A 27,515-nucleotide genomic window follows, 5' to 3' on the forward strand; every position below is an offset into this window, starting at 1 on the left:
ATAAACATACACAAGTACCCAGACACAACACTCTGAATCAAACCTCATGCATGATTAAATCAGACATCCTTGGGGACATTGTTGTTGTCATATTGTCAGATTTTGTTTAACAATATAGCAAAATTACATTAGGATCCAGAGGCAATAATGTCGCCATTATTGGAAAAAGACCCCCTCTTCTCTCCATCTCAGCGCTCAATCATCTCTGTGCTTTCAGAGTCAAGGCTAATACTGAGCTCATCCATTCCCAAATGCCTTTGCAGTTGAGGAGCTCATTTAAGCGGGCCCACAAAAGTATTTGTGCATGTGTCTCAGCGTATGGCAACACATCTCCCAGCCGCCCATTCTCCAGCTTAATGCGGAACATCCCCCGGGTGATGGCTTTGGCAGCCTCCAAAATGGGAAATCCATATTTGCCGAGGGGGTCATCGGCGGGTGAGAGGGAAAAAAAAAGTTTTCTACTAAGAGGGAAGGTTGTGCATGTGTGACTTCTCAGGGAGCAAAGTTTTGCATATTTTCTCACTGTTGCTTTGTTTGTTCTGCGTATTGGGAAAACATGAATGGGTCGATATTTACAAGTGGTGTCATGCGCAGCCAGACTACTGAGAGGGGGGTGTTTGCTAATGAGTGCCTGTTGGCAGGGAGGTTTGGAAGAAAAACTCAAAAAGTTGTTTATTCCTTTTTTCTGAACAGTAAACTGTATTGTGTCTCTCTCAGTTATATATCTGCAGTCTCATGCGATGTTTATTTGATCTCCTTTCTCTTTTTACCCCTTGCACAGCACCAATGGAGCTCCCTGTGAAAAGCAGGAGCTTCAGTTTGACCTCCCACCAGCTGAGGGCGTTAACCCAGCTGGCCTGCATCCTGCTGAGGTTCGAGAGTGATGCGAGGGAGCTGGTTACCAACATGACCTTTATGAATTGTACAGAGGATACTCCCTGTCTGAAAGGTACAGCATTTTGGTTTTCTGGCAAAATGCACACATTTGCTTGCAGAGAAATTATTAACAGATAGAGATAAAAGCATACATGTGATTGTGACTGTATTCAGTTTTCCTAAATCTAAAGCTACAGTTCTACTTGTCTGCTACTACCCCAGGCATAAGCAGCCTCACACACACACTTACACACACCATTACTAATTCTAGCATAAAGTCTGAGTTGTGTCTGGAAAAAAATGTGTTTATTAGTTTGGAATTATCTTGGGTATTACATAAGCCTTTAGTATCATTTTCCTCTTTCCCCTTTGAACTGCCACGGCAGAGATGTTAAATGAAAGCTTTTGGTGCATGGAGTAATTTCCATAAAGGTTACATTTACAAAAACAAGACTTGCGGAAAGGCTCAATTTACAGAGAGGTAAACAGCCTTTAAAGGGCAGTTATCCAAATCATTAATTCCAGGCAATCAAACGACTTAATTACCAGAAATTCATCAGATGGGCTTAAAGGTCAAAAAGTGATGTGCTCGCTTCTTCCTTCTTCTTCCATTGCGTGCGGTCTTGTTCGGCTAAATTGCCTCGCCTGGGGTCTTACTCTTCGCTTTCTGATTAGGAAACTATGGCCTTGATGTTCATGCTTTTTAATTGAAACTCAACTCAACGTCTTGCACACTTGTATTCATGGGACCTTCATACATGCTACCGTCTTTCCACACATTAACACAATTATCCCTCATAGACTTACCCTATATGCTGTTGCAATAATCTAGGTTCAAATCAACTCTAAATCTTAAATTTGTCCTTGTAAAACCATTTCCATCAGCATTTTTGTTTTACCGTTCTCTTTGAGGCAGCATTTTCTGGTCGTGTTGTCATTTGTTTGCTTTGAACTGAACATATTCTTATAAACTGTCATTTGAAAATTCAAAAGTTTACAGCAGAAATACCCATGTTTGCAACCTGAAATCAAAAGCACCTTTTGTTCTCTATAGCATATTAGTCATTCAAAATGATTGTATTCCATTTATGTTTTTTAACTCTCCTGTTTTATTTCATTAAGGCTTAGAGTTACATGGCATATGGGGCTTCTTCAAGGGAAAAATCAATTCCTTGGCTTGGCCACCACTGTCTGAATGTAGCATAATGTCCTTGGATTGTCAGTCCTATTCATTTGATAAATAGGACTGACAATCCTAGGATTGACTTTGATTGTCCCTCATTCTTTCAAAAAATCCAACATTGGCCACAGGACAAACAGAAATCTCAAGGCTTCAAAACAGTCATCAACAGAAACCACATCTGTGTGCATATGTCTGTCATACACACAGTCTGCAGCTTCTGATTAGGTAGTGGGGGATAGTAAGCAAATGAATAAATATGATACACATGATTAATATAGAATTATCCCTATCAAATTGTATGTTTTTAACAATGAAGCAGGTCATTTAACTCAATTTTCAAATCAGACTTTCCATTATTTGTTTGTATTGCTTTTTGATAAAAAAAAAAATACTGATATAATGTGAGTGGTTGAACATATGCCGCATACCATTTTCATTCTTTACATTATTATTTCTTATACTTTCTTTATTGTTTGATTGTTCAGGCATCTTGAAAAAGAGTAAAGAGGATATGACAACGGATGACAAGAAACTCACCTCAGACAAACTTCACACTTTAGAGGTGAGACTTTGCATGTGTTCCTTGTCTAAAAAGTGACATTCAGTCTCACAGTCATCTGCTGTAACAAAGTGTCAAAGTAAACGGTAGTAGTAAAATAGAAGAAGCATTCCTCTAGCATTGAATTTTAATTGGCTGTTGGCACATTTCTTACTTTTCCGGAACAGAGTCTGGAGTTTAACTGGAGGTCGGCATTTCGTGGACTAGTCCCCCATATGGAGCATTGTGTCAAAGTGGTGCTGGATGATGCCTGTGCCAAGAATCTACACCAAGAAGAGGCCTTACATTCTTCTGGACACACCTCAGTCAGCCTGAGCCCCATCACTGAATTTTCTGTCAGAAACAAACATCTTAAAGAAGACTCCTTCTGTAACTTCTCAGAAAGAGAGACTCCCAAAATGATAGCCAAGGTACTGTTGGGTAGGAAACTAAATCAGACAAAGTTATTTGCTTTTTGGTTTATTTGCTCTTATCTCAATATGTAATGCATGAATGTTTTGTTTTTAGTAGAACATCTTACAGTATTTGAACAAAATATGATTTATGGGACAAAAGTCTTTCTTCAGCTCCCCCTGTTTTTATTTTCAAGTCCAACTGTACTCCACATCTTTGCACCTCAAAGACAAAGGCAGACCTAGTATATAGCTGTAAGTCTGTGTACACATAGCCTCTGAGTAAGACCTCAGCTTGTTACTCCTCCTCTTGTGCATGAGCTTGTTTTCCCTTACACAGTGGAGTCCCTGTCCCCTTCATCCTTCTTTATTACTGTCTGAGTGAACAATGCAGGTTTACACACCACACCAAGACCCAGGGAGATTAATGCTTTTTGTCACCCCAGTACAAAGCTCCTGCTGTAATAGAGAGCCCAAATAATTTGGGCCTGAACTGTTGACACCCTGAATCAGAAAGGGCCTTGGGAAGAGTCATCAGTATTACTTGAAGGGGAGGACTCCAGGGACAAAAGAGAGACAGGAAGAAACCAAGACCCAGTATGGATGATGCTATGAAGGTCAGATGATGCGTAGAGAAAGGTTTTCAATTGAGGAAATTGAGGATATAGGATGTTCTAATGATAGAGAGACGCACCACAAAGGCAAAGTGGCTAGGGTAGCAAAGCAGGATAAAGAAGGGATAGCTTCAGCAAAAGGATGAGAAGAGAGGTCCTGGGAAATGGTGGGGAGAGGTGAAGTAGACATTTGAGATTGACTTTTCTCAGGAAGAAGACCAGTGTGTGATGTGAAACCAGGCTTAGGATCTAACACCACAAAGGATCTGCAGTGTTTCGGACTGGACAGACACATACTTATTGGCACTATATCTCTTTAGCCTCTTTTTTATTTTCTTTCCTGTTTCAGTAATGCTGAACAACTTTTCAGGGAGCTCTGCCAGAAACTTCTTGAAAGTTTCTCTAACTTAAATTCCTTCTCTCAACATCTTTCCTGCCCAGCGTTCTCCTCTACACTGAAGACTGTGCAGACCTCTATAGTTACCGCCTCACCTCCCTTCTTCCCTCCTCCTTCCACCCTTTTTCTCTTCAATCCTTTTTACTCTGACAGAATTTGTATCTCTAATTGCAAACTAGTGTCAGAATTTGTCTGTGCTCAGGAACTGTACAACATACTTATGTGTAGGTCAGCGCTTCAAAGATGAGAGCCTTTCAGGCAAAAGGTTATACTTGCATACATTTGCATTCAGAAACACTGAGCCAGAGACAGTCAAGATGAGACTGTAAAATATATTGTGCATATATATATTTTTTTCCCTCCCTGTTCTTTTTGGCACTTCCTAAAAAGCAGAGAGCAAAAAACTTTACAGTATGTAAGTCTAAAACATTGCCAGTTCAAATACATTATGTTGGATCAATATTTCACAATTTTATATTCTCTCTGTGCTTACTTTTTTCACGTGACCTCACTTTACTGTTAATATTGCCATACCTATGCAGGCAGCAGTGACATTTTTCATCCATCAGAGTTGTGTGTCCACTTTTTTTCTGCCAGTCAAATGACTAACAAATAGCCTCTGTTGAAGAACTGGAATCTGACCTCCTGTCAGAACCCAGAATTGATCCTTCTCAACTATTAGAACAGCAAATATATGTTTTCAGTGCTCAAACTTAACTGAAGTGCTCATCCACCTCTCCTCCACATTCTGAGCACACAAACAGACCTCCCTTGCTCTTAAAAACTTTATACACTCTGTTTCACCTTGCTACAATAGCTCTGGTGGGATTCCAGACTTTGATCGTGGCTGGTTAAGGTTTCAGCCCGTCTTCAGCAGGATACATGTTTGTGATTGTTTTTGTGTGTATGTGTTGTGCATGTAATGCTTCTGCTAGTTCTCCTCGTGACCCTGGCACTTCTGTGTGGATCTGCTTTTTCTCTTTCCTGATGACAGCACAGTCAAATATTGTCTTAACTGTCCAAATAACCATTGTTTCAAGGCCACCTTGACAGTTTTTGCAGACTAAAGTTTGTAAAGAGGTTGTAAGCTTCTCATTTATGCAGATATATTGAATTCCCCAGCCATTAGCCATAGTTAGTCAAGTCAGAATGACCGTGGAAGTTATGCTAAAACTGGTTGAATGACTAAACGTGTATAGTTTTCTCAGCTACATTTTCTTCCCTTGTTTTATGTAGCTTTTTAAGATTTTTAAGGGTCCAATGGACTCATTATCTAAATGTAAATATATACAGCAAGTACATAAATTTGGATTTGAATGCACCTGCGTGAGTCATAGGTAGTTGCCTGATTATTTTTCATTATTCTCAGTGTGATATCAATAAAAAACATGATATACGGGGAGACAGTGGTGATTGTGCATAAATCATATGGTGCATTTTGTTTTTTAAAGTGCTATTGTAAATATAAAGTAAATTCATTGTAAGCATTTAATTTTTATTTCATTTTGGTACAGGCACAGACATAAATTCTATAATGTTTCGTAATTCACATTCTTATTGCCCATCACCAACTTTTGACAAGTTGAAACTATTGCACGCACGATGCTAGATCTGTGAACAAAGGTTATAACAGGATCACATTGTCTCCATCACTTTGATGGAAACGTTTACGTTAATTTAAAATATTACACATTTAAAAATGTATGTCCCGCTTGTCTAGGCACACATAGACTCAACTATTCTGAGAGTCTTGAACAGCCAAACTCCCTGGCAGTGGAGAAGGAAAGCTGTAGACATTGCTATCCCTGTAGGCCTGTCTCCACGACAAACGTGAATAAGTCTTGTTTATTGCTCTGGCAGTTTATAAAATCAGGTGTAGGTCTTTTATAGTGCTGAAATAGCTCTCTTTCCTTCTCACCTTTGCCTGACCTTTTTTCTTGCCTCTTTCCTTGCCTGTCTTACTGCCTCCTTTGTGCTATTTTTTTTCTATAAATGTGACTACTGTGATGGATACTGTTTTAGAATAACACTGCCATCCTGATGTATTTGTAAAGTTTTTGCTGAGGACGTATCTTAAGACAGTCGTATTCCACATTTGCACTGATCTGTGTTTGCTTTTCAGCTGTAATAGTTTGCACGATGTTCAAAATACTGCAAAATATTCTACTTTTTGCATACATACTGAGCTCCCTTTTTGATGATTCCTTCTCCAAACTGACATATTTTAAATCTGGTATTGATAGCATGCCGTTTCATCTTTGCCTTCTGTCTTCCCGCAGTTCTGTGGAGCAATTCTGAATGAGTTCGATGCCTTGCTACCATTGGCAGTAGCCTGCAGGAGCAGTTCTCTCCTGGGGGTGCGATCAAGTTTTGTGGAAGCTTGTGGCAGAGCCGCGTTTGCCATGTTGGGCCGTTTGCAAGAGAGGGCCCTGGAGGTACCATCCTCTGCACCCCTGAAGAACTTGCCTGCTCTGCTTTCAACTTGCATTTATGCACATCAGCGACTGGAGTATTACAATGTCAGGCTGAAGGATTCCGATGCAACGTCCGCTAAAATGTAAGAAGGTGGCCTATGCATGTGTGGTTGTTGATGGTTAGTTACTCAGTTTATGCACCTGGAAACAAATCTTGCCCATCATTAACTGACTCTTGCCATCTCCTTAAATACAGCTATGAGGAGAAAAAAAAAGCAAAAACAAAACCTTTTTAACATTCACTTGATAGTTTGACTGACTTTAAAGGCAAGTTAAATGTCAGGGTGGTTAATGTTCTAAAGTTGCTGATACACTGAAGATGGTATAAACATAATGTATGTGCATATAAACATGCATGAACAGCTGACAGTTACCTCAAAGAATAACAGAAAAAAACTGCATAATGTCACAATCTAAAATGGTAAATCCAACATTGATTGTTAGATTATAAAACTGTCATACATTTAAATAGAAAAAACAACTTAGCAGTTGCAAAGCAGTGGTTGAGAGATTATTTCTAAAATTGTAAAAAAAAAAAAGAAAAGGAAAATAGTTGTCTGAATTTCATTGACATTTTATAATTTAAATTAATGAGACAGAATCTGATAAAATAAAAAAAATATATTTATAATTATAACTGACAAGTGGTATTGACATATTTTCCCTACATCTGGTAACTTTATTGCCTAAAATACCCCCTTAAACTCTGCTGTCTCCAAATCATGTTTAAATTATTTTTTTGTGCTCTTTTGTGGCACAGTTGGCCTTGTGTGCTTTCCTTTCTCAAAACTTTTCAATATTCCTAAATTTGTTTTAGCGCTCTACCCTTTTGTGCTTGGTGCACTTTTTTTTTACGTTTATTTCTTTTATTTTGTGTCTAGACCTCTGACTTTACTCCCCATCCAAAAGTACCAAGAGACAGTTGAGGCCTTAAGAGAACAGCTGACCAGCTACTGCATCCAGGTTTGCATCACCTGTATTTTACAGGACGCAGAGAGTCATGACTGGGCTGACCCCAAACCCTTCTATGAGGTAAAGTGTCCATGTGTTTTCAAGATTCATGGTCAGATTATTTTATTTCATTATAAAATATGTTTAGAAATTTGCCTTCTTTCTGTTTAGTTTCTTTAAATGTGTGTCACTGAGGCCCGTTTGAGTGTTGTTTGTCGTCAAATCACAGAGTAGCAGATAAACAGATCTTGTATAGGATGATTTCACTGTTCTGTAGACTTTGACGAACCCTAAGAATTATACTCTAGAGCTTTCGTGCTTCTTTGTTTCATTCCTACAATACACCTTTACATCCCACTTTCCCCCTTCTATCTGAGCGTTACACTCTGAGCTTCCTGAGAACATCTGTGGCTTCGCTGCTGCCCTGGGGGCTCCTGGGATTCAGATGTCTGAAGTCTGAAGTCTAAACTGGGACTGTCTGGAAACAGCATAGCGCCCCTGGAACTCTACTGCCTTTATGCCCTAAACCAATCTAAACCTCCCCTCCCTATGTTTCTTTATCCTGAATCCCCCCCCCTTCCTTTGTTCCTTCCTCCTTCTCTGGGTCACTGGTGTCAGACAGACCTGCTGTGTGCAGGTGTGTGCTTTTGTTCAACTAGCTCTGACTGCATCTGGACAAATGAATGTATGGAAGAGGGTGTGCATAAGAATCTTAGGTTTGGGGTTTCATTTGGTTTGTATATATGTGTAATCTTTGAAAATATAAATTTTTATGTCTGTTGTAGATGTGTGCATTGGGTTTTCATCTCCTGGAGCCTCAGTTTGTGTCTTGGCCCTTTCACAACTCACTACAGCTCCAGAGAGACTCTGCTCCAGTCTGCATTTTATTCTTTTGGTTTTACATTCAAAATAATATATGAACTGTTATTGGCAGAAAAGTGTTTAAAATGTTAGAGTGAAATTACAGCGTATGAGGTCATTCAAGTTGGTCAAAGGCAGTTTGGCTAACCTTGATGTTAGCCTTGGCTAACATCTGTGTCAGCATGATGAGCCAGGTAGTATAAAATATATTAAAAACAAAACAGGCAAAACAAAACAAAAAAATGTATGAAGTGATGATGTTAGTCTTGCCCTAAAAATATCCTGGACAAACAAGTTGCTCAAAGGTGGTACCATGTAATATGTCCCTTTAAAAATTGAGCATATGACTCTGCCCCCATGGTACCTTCACGCAGATGTAAATCAGCCAAGGGTGAACTGGTGATTTGCATAGTCTTTCTTATCTTACACATAAAAACCCAATACCCTTTTTTACTAAAAGCAGCTGAAAGATGGACTCATCTGACTGCAGAACATGTGTCTGTTGTTTTTCTGTATGTCTGACATGAGCTTGGGCCGAGCTTATGGCATTTCTGTACATTACTGATATATGGTTTTCTCCTTAAATGATAAAATTGGACATGTAATTTGCTTGGATTCAATGTAGTTGTCTTCTTTAGCTCAGTGGAAACCACATTCACAGGATCTTGGAAATTAATTCTGGTAATATTTCCCATTAATGGCCAATACCCAAACTGAGGCAGTGAAAGAAAGAAAACACAGGGATAGATAGGATACAATTGGAGAAAAATGAGAGGGGATTCAGGGGTTAATGAGCTGAAGACAGGTGGAAGTTAGAGAGATTTGCTCTGGATGACTCAGTATCCCTGCCACACTTTCCATCAGCTTATTGCTGGAGGCTAAATACAGTATGGCAAGGCTGGGGGAGTATAGAGCTAGAAAACTGAATGCATCTTTCTATAAATTTCTGACAAAACTGCAGAAATATTGATCCATCTTCTCCAACCCTCATCTTTCTTTTTTTAACTTGTTTTCTCAAACTTTATTCAAAACCCTCTTGATTTATTTCTCCCCTGCTCACTCTCTGTACTTGTATGTGTGCATGACTTTGTGACTTTAAAGCAGCCTAAAATCCCAGTGGGAGAAGAAACCCAGGTGCAGAGTGCAGGTGGCATGACCACGAAGACATCCTGGTGATGACAGACCTGTCTCTCTCTCTCTCGCTCTCTCTTTCTGGCTTTCCTTTCTCTTCCTTTTTTTTCTCTTACCTTCTCCTTCTGTATTTATCTCTTTGGTGTTTTTACTTCACTCTCAGTGGCCACATCATAACATATCTGCATCTGCAACCCCCTTCTCTCCCGTCAAGCACTTCTCTTTTCCCCCTCAGGGAGAACGGTGTTCCTTCTCACTGCAGATGTGGTTTTACTTCCTGTGTGGGCTCCGTAGTGACCTGTGGGCAGTCCTTCCTGCAGAGTTGGCCAAGGATGTGCTTGGACAGGTGCTGACAGAGACTTTACAGCTGCTGGTGCAAAGATATGCCAGAGTCTGTGCTTCGTACAAGAGACACCTGCAAATCAGGTATTTTATCATGTGTTGTACTGACACTATTTGAAAATACATGTGATTTAGGTTATCAAAACAATAATATAGCAATCACAGTGCTATACTGCAATCTTTGTTCATATTTCTTGCTTAAATTTTTCAGTTCCCGTGTGAAGCATTTAGTCAAGTTTGTTACCACAAACGCAACATAAAACTAAGTGGATTTCTTTATCTTTATCATTCTAGAATGACATAAAATAAGAATTGTAATTTTCTTAATTGTTAATTTAGAAAAAGCTCTGAAAAAGACATCAGTTATCTTCCCAATAGTCCACTTACTGTTTAACTTGCTGACTAAAATGCTTGTTTCAACTTGATGTTGTTGGTGGTGAGGAGGTCTGATCTTGGTTGAATGCAACGTTGGCATATACAGTAAATTAAGCACGTACCTAACTTTTGTGTGTTCACTTCCTTGATCTTGAAATTCTGAAAATGGATGGGTTAATTTTATAAGACTATAAGAGCAAGACATATTGGCAAAAGCTAAAATACAGTATGGACACTTAGCGCAGCAGGATATCTCCACAGAGCTTGGTTTATGTTGATTGGACGTATGTTTGTTTCTCATAGGACAGCTGCAAAGTAAGATGGGGTTAAGGAGATGCCTTGTTAGAACATTTCCAGTTATTGTATGTGTGTAGGACTTGCATAAATATTGTTATACTACCTTTTGAGCTCTGTTTCAGTCCATCACTAGGTGTCTCTGATAAAGATTTAGAGTATAGGGAAGCTGGGTTGAGGAGATAACAAATAATGATGAGAACAAGACTTATGGATGTTCAATTAAAAGCAATCAATGGGTGTAACATAAAAACAGTTATGTTTACAGTGAAATCCAACACTAGGCATTCATATTTTTCTGCTTTCATTTTCACATTCACTTTTTGTCTGTCACTGTGCTTAAGATGTGACATCACATCAGTGCTGCTTTATGTGGAACACCTTCTGTGGAGTGTGTGTGACAGTCCTGAGGCCTTGATGCTGGTCAACCCATCTTCAGAAATTAGCATTATAGCAGGTGGATCTGACTGGCCCTACCAAATCCACAGCCTGTGTGACCAACTTCTGACAGTCCTCATAATTGCCACAGCACCCTTATCTTCTCTGTATAGGTTGGTATTGTTTTAAGTATTTAATTAAATTGTAATAAGATAAGGCAAATGTACATATGCATTCTGGGAACTAAATCACCAAAGATTTAAGAGGCTATCAATTGCAAAAATTGATAGCCTCTTAAAAAAAGACAAGATATTTAAATGAAAGTACAAAATGAGCACAGAGGGATGTTTGTTTTCAATTTCTTCATACTCTGAAGTATTTTGATTACCTGTGAATATTAGATCTTTGTTGCAAATTGCAAATGTGTATTTTGAAACTGTTACGTGCAATTTCAATTCCTCCAGGACATTTATGATTAACGCTTCGAAGGATTCGACATCACAGCAGCCTGAGCACCCCGTTGTACGCTGGTTAAATGCTATTAAGTCTGACCTCTACACAGAACAGGCCATACGGTATGTAAAATACACCCATCATGCCATCTGTCACCCATCATACAGTGGGCACACATAGAGCTTTCATGATGGCACACAAAGGCACATACACATGGTGCACTACATCACCCTACACTCAAAGAGTAGCCATGTGTAGCAGTGTGTTTGGACATACACCTGCATGGGAAGATATACAACTTGCTGCTCAGGCTTCAAGCTAAAGTTGCAGAGTTAAACAAACACAGATGCAAGGTGAAAGAAAAAAACCCATCTAAACTATGCCTCTGTCCCAGAGTTAAAGTTGACAGAGTTGTGGGAGCTTTTATGCACAAGATATCAATTGACTACACAACGTACAGCACACTCTTATCACTACCTTCTTCCCCTCTTGTTTCTCGAACAATCATAAATGCAATATGCGTGTACATTTGTGTCCAGCACCTGTTGTGCGCTGTGCAGTCAATCACTCTCACCTCATGCTTGCCTCCACCCTCCTCCTTTCTCAAATCTCTCCCTGCACAAATCAAACTAACACATACTTTCTTTCTGAGAATTTAAGAGCTGAAATATGTTTAATTTTATGGATATTTTTTTTTAACATCTGGTCCAACCTCTTGCTTTGATGCATGGCACCAGGAGGCCTTAAATGGTCCAAAGGCAGGATCTAACTGTTGTGCACAAATCTTCCCTCAGTCCATTAAAATGTAAATGTTATTTAATGCAACATTTAAATCACAAAAGATATAAACAAAAACATCTCTAGCGTTTAAATTGAACAAACATCTGATGTTGTGTCTGTTTTTGTGCTGTCATGCTCTGAATTTCCCTGTTTGGCTTTGCGCTTGTGTGTGTGTGTGTGTGTGTGTGTGTGTGTGTGTGTGTGTGTGTGACTGTATCTGTGTGTCTTGTTTTTTTGCTTTTTTTTGTAAGCTGACCCTGCACTGTAGATTTATCAGTGCAGTTAAAAGAGGATTTCTTATGGATTTGCAGTCCCAGTGACATCATAAATTGTGCTGTCAGACTGAGGCATAGTTTTCCTCAGTCAAGCAGCGGGGTGCTTTCTGCTCAAGCCTTTTGGCTCAGATGGAATGGTTAATTTCTGGGTGGACACCCCCTGCGCTGCCTCCCGCCTTCTTGCTCTTAAGATCGACTCTGACCACTCTTTCCATTAGATTTTATTGAGATGTATAAAGTAACATGCAGGCACACATGTCAGCATGCTCTCACACTTTGCACACATACATAACCACAAGGAGAGGCTCTGAAGCGCACACACACACATACACACTCACATTTACACACACCAAGGATACGGCTCATTACTCACAGCTGGCTGCAGCCTTTTGGTTATACAAAAGATGTAGGAGGGGGGTATTGCTGTATATTCATGTATTTGGCCATCTCCCAAATGTTAATTTGCTTTATAGCTGGCTAAGATTAGAGCTAATTCCTTCCTGGTGCAAGCTACAAGTGAGGAAGAATGAAGGTATTTTCAGACTATGAATTTATGTGGAGTGAGTGACACTGAAACACTGTATCATTGTAGCTATTCCCCAGTTATTACCTTCCACACTGTCATCCAAGACTTCTGTCTTTGTCTTTGACTTGTTATGCCTCCTTCCGTCTTTGTGGTCTCTTGCTAAATAGACTTCTATCTGAAAACTCACCTGACACTGCAGAACTGTCAACTTTTTTTCCCTCATCTTTCTTTTTTTTCCATCTCTCTCAGTGATGGCCTGGTGAGTGAGGCAGCCTTGGCATGTCAGTTGAGGCTACTGACCTCTGACCCAGGATACAGCCCCAAGTTGCTGCTGCGAATGTTGCTGTACGGAGACTGCCACCTGCCCAGAATACTCCTGGAAAATTCTTGTGAGTCTTTTGTTTTAGCGAACATTGACTTGTAGTTGTGAACATATAAAAATGGCTGATGTTCTGTGCACTGTTTCTGCCTAGCTGTTCATCTTTTAGGATGAAATTGACCCCCTTAATTCTTTAATTTTTCATATTTTTGTAATCTAGGCCCACAGAATGGATCCCACAGGGGGCATCTGTGGGAAGTGTTTACTAGTGGCCTAATTATGGTGCTCTGAGATCCTAAGCTAGTTATAGAGACTGAAGATGAGCTCTATCCATTTTATGAAGTTATCATCAGCATCTTTGCTATCATCATCATTTTCACCTTGGTCATCATCATTACTAAATCAATAGAGCAAAGTAATAAACACTCAACTGGCCCAGGCAGAGCACATGCTCTGACCTTTAAAGATTTTCTCTTCCTTCTTTTCTCCTCCACATGGCAACAGTCTAACCTTTAAAGACTGTTGTGCACTCGCACATTAATTCACATTATAGCGACCTCATTAATAACAACTCTCACTGCCTTGTTCTCTCGCTTGGTTTGGGTCTGACTCAGAGGCCGTGCGTTGCCTCTTCCTGCACGCCGCCGTAAATCAACACTAGAAGCGCTGACTCTCATGTGTTATCGCCATGACAGGATAATTAACCAGGATACAGACTGACGGAAAGGAACAGCTTGACTGGAATGCCTTCACTCCAATAAGCTGCTGCACTTCCCCATATGTTTTTTAGACGAGCCCCTATTGATACGAATTCTACTCTCAACGTACTCGTACATAAATAATACATTGAATTCCAAACTACTTCACTTATTCTTTTTTCCCTCACATCTGTCTATTCAGGTCAGTGTAGTCTGCCTTTTCAAATCAGCTGCTAGAGGAACTACCATTTTTAAAAATGGCACTGCATTTTTTCATTTTTTCTTTTTTTTCAGTACTGTGCCTACTCAAAACTAAAAGGCACAGTACGTCAGGTACACTCATACCCACACAGTCTTTTTTATTGTCTTCAGTGTGTCTGCTTCCAATTAAAGGGGTTTTCAGAAAGGGCCCTTGTGACTGGTTGACTGGTTGTCTGGAAGATAAACAGGTGTATGCGCTGGCTAAGCATCAAGGTTGGAAACGCATAGAGGCAGAGAGACAGGGAAAATGGAACAAGCAAATTAGAAATCAGCATAGAAATAAAAACACAGTGGAATCATTGTGTGCTGCAGAAGTTGTGGAAACTCCACAGAGATGTGCCAGAGCACTGACATCTGTTTTTCTGAAGTCATCTGCTGCCTCATAATGGGATCATTATTAAAAGGCACCTAGTTAACCTGCCATGCTCTCCAGCACTCCAAGTGGAAATTAATGTTAGTCAACCCTATTTCTGTGGCCCATTGCAGTCAGAGCAGTGATATTCATAATACTCTCCCCTTAAGGACCAATTACTACACAGGTAGCGAACAAGATGCCCGCCTGATCCACGTAATGACGCTTAATAGGCTGATTGTGGGTCAGCTTGGTTTACCACTTTTGAGAGTACATGTTAGTTGAGTGAGTGAGAACTGCAGATTTCATACCCATTCAGCGTACGGCAGAGAATCACGTGATAGTTGTTTAGCTGCATCGTTGAACAGCAGACTTCACTTGTTAAATCTTACCTTGTGCTTGGCAACAGGTTGTGCAAATCATCAAGGGGATAAACTGAAAAGCCTTTTTCCCAAACCCAGAATGGAGGCTAAGAGAAAAATCTTCACTTGAGACACAACAGTGAAGTTTTACATTTAAAGTGAAGGAAGTCACCTCTACATGTACTCGCACCTCAGATTTCCTCTGCAAATACACGGGTCAAGTAAATACTACACTGCACATTTTATCTAGACATCACAATATTGATTTGACATTAGACCTTTTTGCAGGCCCTTGGCTGGACCGAGTATAAATACACACACACATACAGACATTCACTCACCTTTCTCACGATGACGGAACTCTTATTTGACACATTCCAATCAGCTATGCAGGTTAACCATCTTTGCGTCAGGTAGTTGTACGTCTTGCTGACCTTGTAACTTTTAAGTTCCTCTGCTACATAAAACAAGAGTTTATTAGTGAAGTCATTGCAAAGATCCAAGTAGACAAAGTCTGGTAGATCATCCATTCAAATGATTCCAGGGTTTAAAGTTTATTCTCTCTGAAGAACAAATTGTACAGTTTTTTCCAACCAAAACACAAGCATTTTTTGATGTTTTGATTCTTCACATTCCTTCAAACTGCTGTGTGTATTTCTCCTAAAGTGGTTTAATATCTAGTACCTCCATACTGCAATCCACTTAGACCTTTGTTTTGGGTTATTCTTCGAGAAACAATGGAAAAGCAGGTCCGGTTTGCCCCCCACCCCAGACAATTTGTACAGCCTATTGCTGACCATGAGGTAACCATTGTTCTTTTAAAATGGAATCACATGAGGCATTGAACTAACAACAAATAAAGTTTGTCATCCAATAAAGCAGCTAAACATGGACCATGTAAGTTGGATGGGCTCTACAAACCTTTAGTGGCATCTGTTTTTTCTACCTGAATGCTTTTTGCATCGTGATATGTCAGTGCAGTTCAGCAGCTAATTTTTCCTTGTCATTTTAAAATAGTCCAACATTAGTCAGTAGGAAGTCATCCTACCCTCCATCACAACACAGTACCTCCTCATTGACTGGAGCGTTGCATACACTCTCCTATACAAATAGCTGTCATCTCCCACACAGTAGACTGACAGACCGCTAGATGTCTGCCACCTCTGGAGCAGCGGGCCTTTCCTCAGCAATCCCTGTCAACAAAACACACACAAATACCCTCAGAAGCACACAAAACACATATACAGACATCCATATGGGCCTACACACAGTATCTTCAGCCCTCTGCTCAGACAGCAACCCCCACAAGGACACCCTGTCAAAACCTCTTCCTTTTTCACTTCCTGTCTCCATGTACCATGGATCCCACAGCCATGGGCTTTGAAATCTGTTTCTTTTTCAAGTTTTTTTTCCAACTAACACAGATGTGGGTTTTTCTTCCCCTTCTATTCCACACTGTCTTTTGTTCACCCTTTCTGTTAACATGTGTCAGGCAAGGCAGCCTTGACATTTTCCTGTATGTTTTGTTTTTTCGTTCAGAGAAATCAAGCTGTTGTTTTATAGAATAGGGTTTTGTATCTTACTATACATAACTATGTAGAGTTATTTTAAGATTTATAATAAAAAACAGTCAAATTTTACACTCTCCTATACTTCCTTGAGCGTATGCTTGCATACGAGTAAGCTTTTTCATCTCATAGTGCATTTGATTGTGTATGTCAAGTCCTCCAGAAGGTTTTAAAAATTCATCAATGCTTTGAATATCCACACATGTATTTGTATGGTTTGCACAAGCGTCTCACCAGGCTGACTCTGTGTTTTCAGATTTTTGCCAGGAGAGTGGCTTAGAAATGTGCACAGAGAATTGTAAGGCAGGAGATGACTTCATATTTGCTTTGTTCAACTTCTTCTCCTGCTTGAATAATGTTCCCAAGGCTTTGACTCAGGCCCTACAGCCATACCTGGAGAAGGCACATATTTGGAAACATCTCTACACACTGGCAGGTAATGTAGCATTCACATGCACTATGTTGTTTGGTTTTAGGGGTCATTACTGCAGGATGTTAAAAAAAAATAAAAATCACCACACATGTAGAGTTGTGTAGCATACTAAACCGTGGCACTATTAGATAATCAAGTGCTGCATGCTGCATTATAGCAAAAATTATATATTTTACAATATAAAGTTTACAGTTTCACTCCAAACATGTCCAAATAAAGCAATCGCACACAAATGCTTGTATCATAATCTAAACAGGAAATAGTAAAACAGTCACCTGCTATGTAAAAGTGAAGTTTTAAAATCATACAAAAATGTGACATACTGTATTCCCTGCTCTGAAAAGAAGTTTTTTTCTTAGCTGCCAGCAATATTTAATGGAACAGACAAGGATTAATTATAGGCATTAGCAGGCATGTCCTGCCAACAGTGCAGCACCAGATGTTGAACCAAAAAGCCTGAACAAGTAGAAAGTAAAAGTAGAAACCATAGTTGGTTAGTATTAGGGTACAAGGTGCTTGGCTGTTTTAAACATGCATGGTTACTGTTTTCTATTCCAAAATTTTAGCTTTTCAGATTTTTGCGGGTGTGGTTGAGACTATTCTACTTTTGCATGGCCCACCTTCGGACAAAACTTAGACCCTGGACATATGACATTACATTTGTCTCTGGAAACCTTTGGGAGACTGAGAAATTCATATTGCCCAGGTCTTGCAGCTGCAAACTGTTTGTAGGAATGCTTGTGCAAGTTCACTTGGAAATGACACTTACTCAGCCATGGGCAGGCTGCTACCTGACAGTGATGACAAGCATTAGAGGGTTGTTTATACTAAATCCTAGCCTACAGCTTTCTGGGACTCACTGCTGTACTTGACCGCAATCTTTTACATTTGAACAAATCTCTCAAAAAATACATATTCATAATGGTCGAATGCATTCCTTTTGCTTTTTGTGTACCTTGGGGTTTGGCTCATTTCTGTCAAATTGAAAGTGTCATATTCCCATGTAACATTTATTCCCCTCAAAGGAAATTGCTGATGTTCACTTTTTGTATTGTCTATTGCAAGCTCAAAGTGCTTTAATTCAGTCTGTGAGTTTTAGAGGCTGTGCAATGCATCAAGGCAGTAATACACAGGGCATTCTACTTACTTGATTCAGCTGGTGAACCTGTTAGTGTTGAGATATTTGTACAGTCTTCCAATGGATCTTCCACTGGAAGGTTTGAGAAATTGCCTAAGCACAAATGGTTCAGGACTTATAGGCACCTGAGGATCTGCTTGCTCACCCCACTCATGGCCTGACTGCACCATGGGCTCTGTTTAAAGTATAAAACAAACAGCACATTTGCGCAGTTGCTAATTGATTTTTACCTTTTTTGACTTTTGCTTAGTTTTATGAGTTGGATCTCACTGCCTTTTGTGTTGCGTATGCAATGCTGAGTTCTGGGCCCTCGCAGAAGCAGAGTTCCACTCCTTTGTTTGCCTTAACATTACCTGGCAATACTCAAGTTTCTGTATACTACTGTGTGACATGAAAACAAGTGCTTTGAATGGGAGCATAAGATTACTTGGGTAGTCCAGGATGGTAGAGTAGCATAAGTGAAATACCTCACTCGACATCCCACCGTCAGGAGAAGCAAGAGGTGCTTAAATTTAATGATGCTGTGTGAGCTACTTAAAGGGTTGGAAACAGACATTACGGTCATCAGTCAGTCAGGATGACGTATTGAGATGTGCACTGAGGGGCATTTCAAACAGTGATACACCTCACTCATGCTACTCTAGAGAACTAGGGTTACAAAAGTACAGTACTCCGCATAAAGTTATTGTCTTTTATATAAGTAACCTCCTGTCTGTTGGGTTCTGTGAGAATTCCTTTATTTTTTGTCCTGGGATTTCTTTTATTAGATAAACTATGATAAAAATGTTTGTGTACTTCACGTTACCCTGAAACACATTTGCATATTGTCTGTTTATTGTCTTTTGGCAACACTTCAAACAAAAAAAGGACATGGTCTGTTGGAACAGCTAACATGCAACAACTGACCAATCAGTGCAGACTGGGCATTTTAGAATAAACCCTTTAGGCGATAAGAGCTAAAATTGAGTCTTTCAGATGTAAGGTGAAGAAAATGTGCTCCAGCAAATTCAAATATGAGCCAAAGAATGTACCTTTAAACATTAAAATTTGTCATCATATTTTAGTACCAAAATTATCAAAATAAAAGACTTAAAACACATATGCTTTGGATCACATAACATTTTAATGTATCTCACTTAGAGATAAGAATTTTGTCCTGAAAGAATTTCTTGGTTCTAAATGTTGTTGTTGACATTGAATACACATGAACTAAAGCATAATGTGATGTTTCACTGACTTCATTTCTTTTTTTTGCTTTTGTCTGATGCAGAGTTTTATTGCACAGCTTAATCAGAACTCCTGTGGAGTCAAAAGCCCTTTTTAGTAGAGATTCTTATATCCTGGGCGAGTGGTAATTATTGTAGCATAAATTAGGGTGATTGGAGAAGAGTATTTGGATGGGGACAGAGCACGGGAGGGGTCGACGGAGGGAATGAACGAAAGAGAGATAGTTTGCCAGAGAGAAATCTTCAATGTCAAGCAATCATCAGTTATCCTCACAGGATAATTAGTTTAATTATTGAACTGTTCCAAATCTTCATATTTTAATTTTGGTTACAGGATACCCCCGGTGCCCCTATTGCTATTTAAACCATTTGCTGAGTTAACTTTCAGAGATTACATTGAGAGTTTGACTGTTTCTCTAGTTATTCAGATGTTTCATCACACAGGGTTGTTTCAAATCAATGCATTTGTCAATACAGTGAAGTCAATGTAAATTGTGAAAATCAACTTACTTTACAAAAATAGGTTCAGACTACACTGGCCACAGATTGCTTTTTCTTTAAAATGCCATATGATTTTATATTGTACCCTCTCAATTTACTTTAACTCTGAAGCTACCGATTCTCCACGCGTCCTTGGGGATTCCAGTGTCGCTACAAGAATCTTTGGTAGCCTCTTATTTTACAGCCAGAACTGTGAGGGGTTTTTAATTTGCTGTACAACTTCTTGCTGTAGATCATCTGTTATCAGTAAAGGCAGGCTATGAATGTGCAGGGGGATTTAAACCACACATCACACAATAAAGGTAGTAGAAATTCTACCATCCAGCCATCTAGATTTGATTGAGAACATCTTAATTAAACCTGACCTTACTATACTATAATGTTAATAGTTAATGACATGATGCGTTTAATGATACAAGAAGATATACAGAATAGTTTCTACACTTTCTTCACAGTGCATTTAAATAGATTTTTGTGTGTCATACTTTCTTATAAAATGATTCCAAGCTTGGTTTTATTTTTGTTTTTACAGCAAGCAGCACAATAGGATGTGTAATTTCAGCAGGATCCAATTTTATATAACTCCTTTTCTTAGTTTTATTTTCTTAAAAATAATAGGCCGTCCATCCATTTTCTTTACCCATTTTTTCCTTTCTGGGTTGTAGGGGAGCTGGTACCTATCTCCTATCTCCAGCGGTTATTGTGCGAGAGGCGGGTGCACCCCGGACAGGTCGAAGTCCATCACAGGGCACTCTTAATAATGATAGCTTAAATTTTTCAAAAATGTGTGACAGTTCATGCATCACTGCAGAGCTACATCCCACCAAATTGAATTTGTGTGCTAAAGAAGCAAGTTTGCATTCAAAATTTATAATGCTGAGTGAAAAAATCTTGTATTTTTGGCATTTCATACCCCTTAATTTAAATTTACTTCAACTTCTGGGTTATTATAACAAATCTTAATTTTAAAATGTAAATGATGGGCAGTGTGGCACTGAGGTTAGCATTGTTGCCTCACAGCAAGAAGGTTGTGGGTTCACCTCCCGGCCTTATTGTGTGGAATTTGCAAATTGTGCATGAGTAGGTTTTCTCCAGGTACTCTGGTTTCCTTCCACAGACCAAAAACATGCATTTTTGGTTAATTGGCAACTCTAAATTGTCCCTAAGTGTGGGTGAGAGTGTGAATGGTTGTTTGTCTCACTTGTCTCTATGTGGCCCTGTGACAAACTTGTGATCTGTCCAGGGTGTCCCCCACATCTTGTACAATGACCGCTGGAGATAGGTGGATAGATGGAAACAAATTTTAGACTTAGTAAAGTTTTAAGTTTTGATTTTTGTTTTTTTTACACATTTTGTTTATGATTTTTGAAAAGATACAACGCAGACGGTACCAGTGGTGGTCATCTGTATCAGAGAAATGGTGACAAAGTCAACCAATAGCATTTTGGTTCACCTGGTGTCCATGGTGCTGAGTTGGCAGGCTGCAGATGAGTCCAGAGAAGTCCCGTTCAAGCACAATGTGCCAAAAAGCATCCTGTCTAAAATACCGAAGGACTGGAACTATAAAACACATGATGGAAAGGGAAAGGACACTGCCACTAAGAGTATGCACAAACTCTTTGTCACATTTCATGAACAATATTAACAACATTTTATGTTTTTTTTTTTCTTTCAAAACTTAACATTTCTTTTAAATCCCTCCAGCATCCATATCCTTCGCAATTCAAGGACTGTCATTCGTTTTCACCAACCTCCCTTTGGTTGTGGCATCCTTGCCTCTCTCCGTTTGTTTCCTGTTTCAAGTGGCAGAAAAGAACCTCTCCCAGCATTCCCGGCAGCTGCGCTCAATGGGCCTGTTGCTCTGGGCCCTGCTGGGCTGCTTGATTCAGGGCCTGGAGGATACAAACACTCTTGAGCAGATCAGTGGTCTGGCTCTGGATGGTGGGGCAAAGGACTGCCTCTCTCTGCTTGGGGAATGCCTACAGGCTGCAGTGAGCATTCAGCAAAAGGTAAAGGCTATATTTATAATCAAAGTAGGCTTTTTTGGAAAAATCTTGCAGTTCAATGTAGACCATCGTTGCAATATCTTCTACAGTATGTAATTTCTTGAGGGCTTCATTGTATGTGTGATTGATTAATTTACAGTGTACCCATGACTGATTTGATAAGCACCTTGTTTTTATTATCTCAATTACAACAGGGTGTTCCCAAACTTACAGTACACAAAGTTCTTCAGGCTCTGGAAGAAAAAAGACCCAAGTGGATAAACATTCAGCTGCAAAAGGCTCGCAAGCTCTGTGCAGACAGGTGAGAAGCCATTATTAATCTCATGTGAGTTTTTGATTAAAGTGAATTATGATTTTATTGAGAGCATTTTCATTGCAAAAACACCTCTTTATGCAATCAGGTTATCTCAATTTTGTGATTACTAAGATTGAGGTTGAGGGCTGACAGTCTGGTAAAGAATAAGCTTCAAACCAATCACCCTGACTAATGTTACATTTAGCTACTCGAGATTAAAAGGAGACTCTAAATAAAGAACCAAAACAATTAAACTGGCCATTTTAATTGAGCATTCAATGTTTGATGTATAGTGTAATCAAGCTAATTTTTCATTTGAAAGCTCTGAGTAAAATAAATGAATCTCAAATGTGTGTTGTGGTGGACATGTCATTTGACTGAGAGGTCTGCAGCCTGGAATGATGGGAAAACAGCTTTCATTTAAAGTTTATCTTTGACCTTTTGGCTTTGTGTTTTGTAGCTCTTTCCCAGAACCAGCATCTCTTGTTGCTCACTTCATCATAAAACACTCTGGATGTGTCCATTCTCGTGAGAAGCTGATTAAATTGTGTAACAACTCAAAAAAAAAAAAAGAATGGATAAAAACATTGACTAAGCAGCAACCAGTTCTAGGAAGAGCTGTGTGTTACAGTAACAAGACGAGAGATCAAGAGAACAGATGGGACAGTGGAAAACTGGTGAGGGGGGGGGGGGCTGAGTGGAAAAGTGAAAGAAGAGTGATTATGTATCACCTGTCGGAGGCATTCAGTGGGATCATTACTATTCATTAAACTAACCTTCACAGGGAAGTGACGCCTGACTTGTAAACAATCAGAGTACAGTGTCAGATAGAGGGAGCTGTGGATTTAATAGCTCCAAAAACAACTGGCACTTTTTTTTTTTGCCAGCAACACAGATGCAGAGTAAAACCTTTGATAAAGAATGTTTGCCCCTTGTGCGAGCGTTCATCTGTTCTTTCATCTCACTTTCCCTTTTTCCTTTACTAACTGTAACCCTCGTCGGTGTGCCACCCACCTTGTCTTTGCAAAGTAATTTGTAGAGGAGAAGATTATTGTTCTCCATCATGGTGACCCTGGCTGGGCTGACGGGATGCATACACAGATGAAGATGAATGCAGTTATTCCTTGGCGGAGGTCTGCCTCTTTCAGGGCACATTGGGCCTAATGACATGATTGATAGGCTGTCCCAAATCCGGAGGGGCCCTCATTAATCACCCCGCTGACTGAATCCAATCATCTGCTTCACCTGCACAGTGATGGACAGGAAAGGATACAGCGCAGGTGCTGACACGGATGCACAGCCACCACCATCGACAACACTACCGCCAGGCCACCAGGCAAAAGAATGAGGCGATGTATACGGACAAGATGGGACTCCTCTTCTTTTTCACCCTCAATGTCAAACAGCCAATGGCTGGCTGACAGGCAACACAGCTTCTGCCATATTATAATTACAAAGGGGGACAAGGGAAAGAGGAAGAGAGAGGGAACAATGACAGGAAGTGTATGTGAAGGAGAAGATTTGATGGACGGTAGTGTGATACCCATCCATACAGAAAGGGCAGGAAATGATGTGGGCGTATGCCAGGCTGGGGACTGTACATGCGTGAGAGCCTTGACATACAATTACACACACATACACACCTATAAGTGCATACACACCAATCATTTTAGTGCAGCAGGATCCTATGGTCAGAGTGTTCCAGGTAACTCATAAATTGAAATGAAAATGTTAAAGATTTTTCACATTATTGAACTCTTAATAAATTGTTTGAACTTATTTTATCATTTTCACTAGTGTTCTTCTTCATTAGACTAAGAAATTTGAAATGAGTTTCCTGAATTTTAAGCTAATTTGTCCTCTGAAGTTAGTGGTTTGACTTGAAATAATAATAAAAAAATGATAAAAACTTTAAACTTAAGAGCCACAATTTGGATGATTTTCTGATGTAGCAAATACCAATTTGTATCTCCAAATTATTTTCCTAACTATAAAGTACCTCCTTTCCACAAGCCCTCCCTCTTCTTGTTTTTTTTTTCTCTCCTCACTCTGCATTTTGTCTTAATGTTCACTTTCACATCTTTTTCTCTTCCCATCGCTGTTCCTCTCTCAGCATATTTGAGCAAGGAGTGGAGAGAGAAGTTGCTGCGGCTGAACTGACTGAGCAGAAAATAGGCCTGATTCTGCTGGAGGTGTGCCACAAAGCAGGTGGCAGCCACAACCTGAGGCAGATCTATCATATCATCCAAGGCAATGAGGTAGGGAAGCACTCGCTCTCCCCAGCAATTAGGTGGCTGCTGGCCTGAGGCCGCAGGCTGTTCAGAAGGGGAAGACGGAGGGAAGAGGGCTACTGCTTGTGTGCAGTCTGCTGGCTTTGATCTTCTCGTGTGCAGCTGACCTCAAGGTGCAAACCTTTAGTGATTTCTCAGTGTAGAAGACATTTGGTCACATGAAGTGGCAAGATTCAGTATAAAGCACTCTCAAACGCTTTTTTTTCTTTTTCCATGAAACTGAAGTGTAGACAATTTTAGCTGAAATTAGTTAAGAAGCTGTCTGCCTAAAAATGTTCATTTTCATTTGAGCTAATATATATATATGGTAAATTTACCAGTCTTTCATTGTAAGTATGCACTAGGTAATGTGAAATAAAATAAAATCTTAACATTGTTCAGTATAAATATGAAACATTTGGAAGAGTTTAGAAATGTAGTGAGGTTTTTTTTTTTTCCAGTTTTACTGTATTAATATATAGCAGTTTGTACATCTCTCTAATCCAAACCTTCAGATTAAATCCATCCTTCACTTTGCCTATTATGGCACATCATAGTTACACAAACAAAAACCAGGCTCAAAATATGTGTTTTTAATTGAATTCAGAGCAATATGTGAGGTTGTTATTGTAGCTCAGCATCTCTGCTTAACTAAGGTCAAGGTAAGAATATGCTGGTCAGGGACAGACAATGTAGTTGTGGGGAGTGGTAGTGCAGAGGCCATGTCACACTGACTGATAGAAATACAGGATTCTCAACAGGATTCCCATGTACTCATAATAATACATCCTACACACAGTGTTTTATACTGTACTAGACATGCAAATCAGCACAGAAGGTTACAGAATTATGATCAGAAAGGGTGTTTTTTTTTCCTTCTGTTTTTATTTTTACTTTTAGAATGCTGTTTAATTGAAAAAAGAATGTGACTTGAAGTCTAAATAGAAAAATATTAATGTGAATTTATATATTTGTCTCTTTGTATATTTAGTTGAACTTAACATCATTGAACCACTGTTGATTATTGTTACTGTTATGAATGTCTGACTGTTTTATTTAAGGTCTCTTTATGTGCTTTTTTCCTTGAGGAATAATACTTTTAACACTTTTTTTGACCATAGTCATCTTTAATTTCTACTAGTCTTAGTTTGCCACTCTTTCTGTACAGACCATTTTTTTTATTATGTCATTCAGTTGTGATATTTTTCTCTCTTGTGTTCATTAACCTTCATATCTTGGATGCAGGAACTATTGATGTCTAAACTGAGTGGAAGCACCGAACTTCCAAAGGAACCCCCACTCTTGGTGAACTTTAATGTTGGTCCAAAGAATCCTGCTCACGCTGTCTGTTTCAACCCACTTCTTCAATTTAATCACATTGGCAAGAAGAAGCTAGATCAGGTTTGTTGATTATCCTTAAGTTAAACATACAGTTTACTTTGGTAGGAAAATACTTTTTGGAGTTATTCCTTATGCCAGCTGTCTGAATTTTCATCTATCGTTCCACTAATATTTAAATAACTGTAAAAGTGAGCTTTAAGTTTTCAGACTTTGTACAGTGTAGGTGTACTTGTCACATGCAGTGTGGTGTCATTTTAACTTGAACCAAGGCCAGATGTTTAATGTTGAAGGTGAGAAGCTGTTTGAGTCCCTCGTGAACTGGATACTATAAAATTCTCTGAAGCTGTCAGGTCTTTCTGGGGCTTGGCTTTCGTGTTTCCCACAGGTCGCTGCCTTTTCCAAGCATGGGGCTTGGATGGCAGGGAAGAAAAGAATGCTGAAAAAGTGGAAAGATGAGAGACATTTTCTTTTCATAAAGAAATGAGTAATGTTAAAGGAGAGTGCAGTCTAAAAGTGCACTTCTTTGGAGCTTTGAACCACATATTTTCTTATTGCTAACCTATTCCCATGAGTGTCACCATGATGTTCAGTTTTTTTTTCTCTTTTTTCTCTCTCATGAAGGTATTAGGTCTAGTTACTAGTAGTTTAAGTTCACCTTCTCTTTTCTGCCAACATAAGTGCTGATGATATAAATTAATACAAATATTTCCTTTAGCATTGGCTTTGTACTTTCAACAAATAAATGAGATTGTGGCTGTTTGCTGCTATTATTTTTAAAGAACCGTCACATCTTTAACCCAAGCCATGGCTCGTTTTAAGCTTATCGACAGGCTGCACAGCTTTGCATAGAAAAACCCTATTAAGAGAATGATTAAAATGCCTTCTCTGCTTCAGGTGCCAGTGTTGTTTGTCAAATAAAAAAGAAGGAGGAAAAAAAAAGTTACACTCATCAATCAAATACAAGGAGGAAAAAAAACGGGGATAGATGGACGGACGGATGGATGGATGGATGAATGGATGGATGGGTGGAGTGCTCCTTCTATGGTCACTCAACCTGGAGTTAAATGTTGCATTTGAACAATCAAAGTAGCTTACATGTTATTGGCTGTCCCAATATGGTAATACTCTCTAGTGTGTTAGTCCATGTGTGTGCTTGTTTGTATGTCCAACAAAAAGAGAGATAAAAAAAAATTGGGAGGAAAAGAGAGCGAGGTATAGGTGGGGGGTGGCAGGTTGCCATGGAAGATGGAAAGAAAAAATACATAGCAAGAAGAGTAACGACTCACTCCAAAAATTGATTTATCTTTCTATAAATGATGGCTACATCCCCCCAAATGGCTTTATAAATTAATTGCTGTCTTATTGGAATAAAAACCTTCTTGTGCGGACATGATTGATCGCCTGATGTCATGGCCTACGCTGGTGAACCCCCTCCTCCTTTGTTAGTGGGCCCCAGCTGGAGCGGTAATGCACTGATGGTATTAACCTTGATTAATAACTAACAATACGCTTTCCTCATGCATCAACAGAGTGCCGTGGTCGACTGGACGTGGGACTGGCCGAGGCTGCTGCCAGCCTATGAGGGCGTGAGTTGGGTCACCTTCAGGAGTCTGATGGCCAACAGGTTAAACTTTTCACTTGTTACAGAAATCCAAACACGTCTTTTGTATTATGTTTGCTGTTGTCTGGGGTGGGAAAAGCCTCTAAACTCACATGGATGAAAAGACCTACCTTTTCCTCTATTTTGTTCATTTGGTTTCTAAAATAGTGGCAGACGTTTTTGTAACAACTTTTTTGATAAGGAAATATACACCAAGTGTGCTCTAGGGTGTTGTTTGTGTTTTCTGTTAATGGTAAATAAAGACTGGCCAACTCAGATCTCGG

The 27,515-nt window shown here is 39.5% G+C and overlaps 1 protein-coding gene across 2 annotated transcripts in view; it reads left to right on the forward strand.

Annotated features, from left to right (window-relative positions):
• kiaa0825 (KIAA0825 ortholog) overlaps positions 1–27,515 on the forward strand; it is a 120,819-nt gene that overhangs the window by 22,361 nt on the left and 70,943 nt on the right. For both annotated transcript variants that reach the window (XM_037977854.1, XM_017427907.3), the window contains 16 exons: positions 782–949; positions 2,545–2,621; positions 2,786–3,028; positions 6,301–6,578; positions 7,377–7,527; positions 9,674–9,864; positions 10,794–11,000; positions 11,292–11,402; positions 13,111–13,250; positions 16,678–16,857; positions 21,093–21,323; positions 21,424–21,728; positions 21,920–22,026; positions 24,134–24,278; positions 25,536–25,691; positions 27,161–27,255. In XM_037977854.1, the coding sequence (XP_037833782.1) occupies positions 782–949; positions 2,545–2,621; positions 2,786–3,028; positions 6,301–6,578; positions 7,377–7,527; positions 9,674–9,864; positions 10,794–11,000; positions 11,292–11,402; positions 13,111–13,250; positions 16,678–16,857; positions 21,093–21,323; positions 21,424–21,728; positions 21,920–22,026; positions 24,134–24,278; positions 25,536–25,691; positions 27,161–27,255 (2,785 nt within the window). The remainder of the gene's footprint in view (positions 1–781; positions 950–2,544; positions 2,622–2,785; positions 3,029–6,300; positions 6,579–7,376; positions 7,528–9,673; positions 9,865–10,793; positions 11,001–11,291; positions 11,403–13,110; positions 13,251–16,677; positions 16,858–21,092; positions 21,324–21,423; positions 21,729–21,919; positions 22,027–24,133; positions 24,279–25,535; positions 25,692–27,160; positions 27,256–27,515) is intronic.

This window comes from Kryptolebias marmoratus, linkage group LG1, assembly GCF_001649575.2.
Source record: "Kryptolebias marmoratus isolate JLee-2015 linkage group LG1, ASM164957v2, whole genome shotgun sequence".
Taxonomy (NCBI): domain Eukaryota; kingdom Metazoa; phylum Chordata; class Actinopteri; order Cyprinodontiformes; family Rivulidae; genus Kryptolebias; species Kryptolebias marmoratus.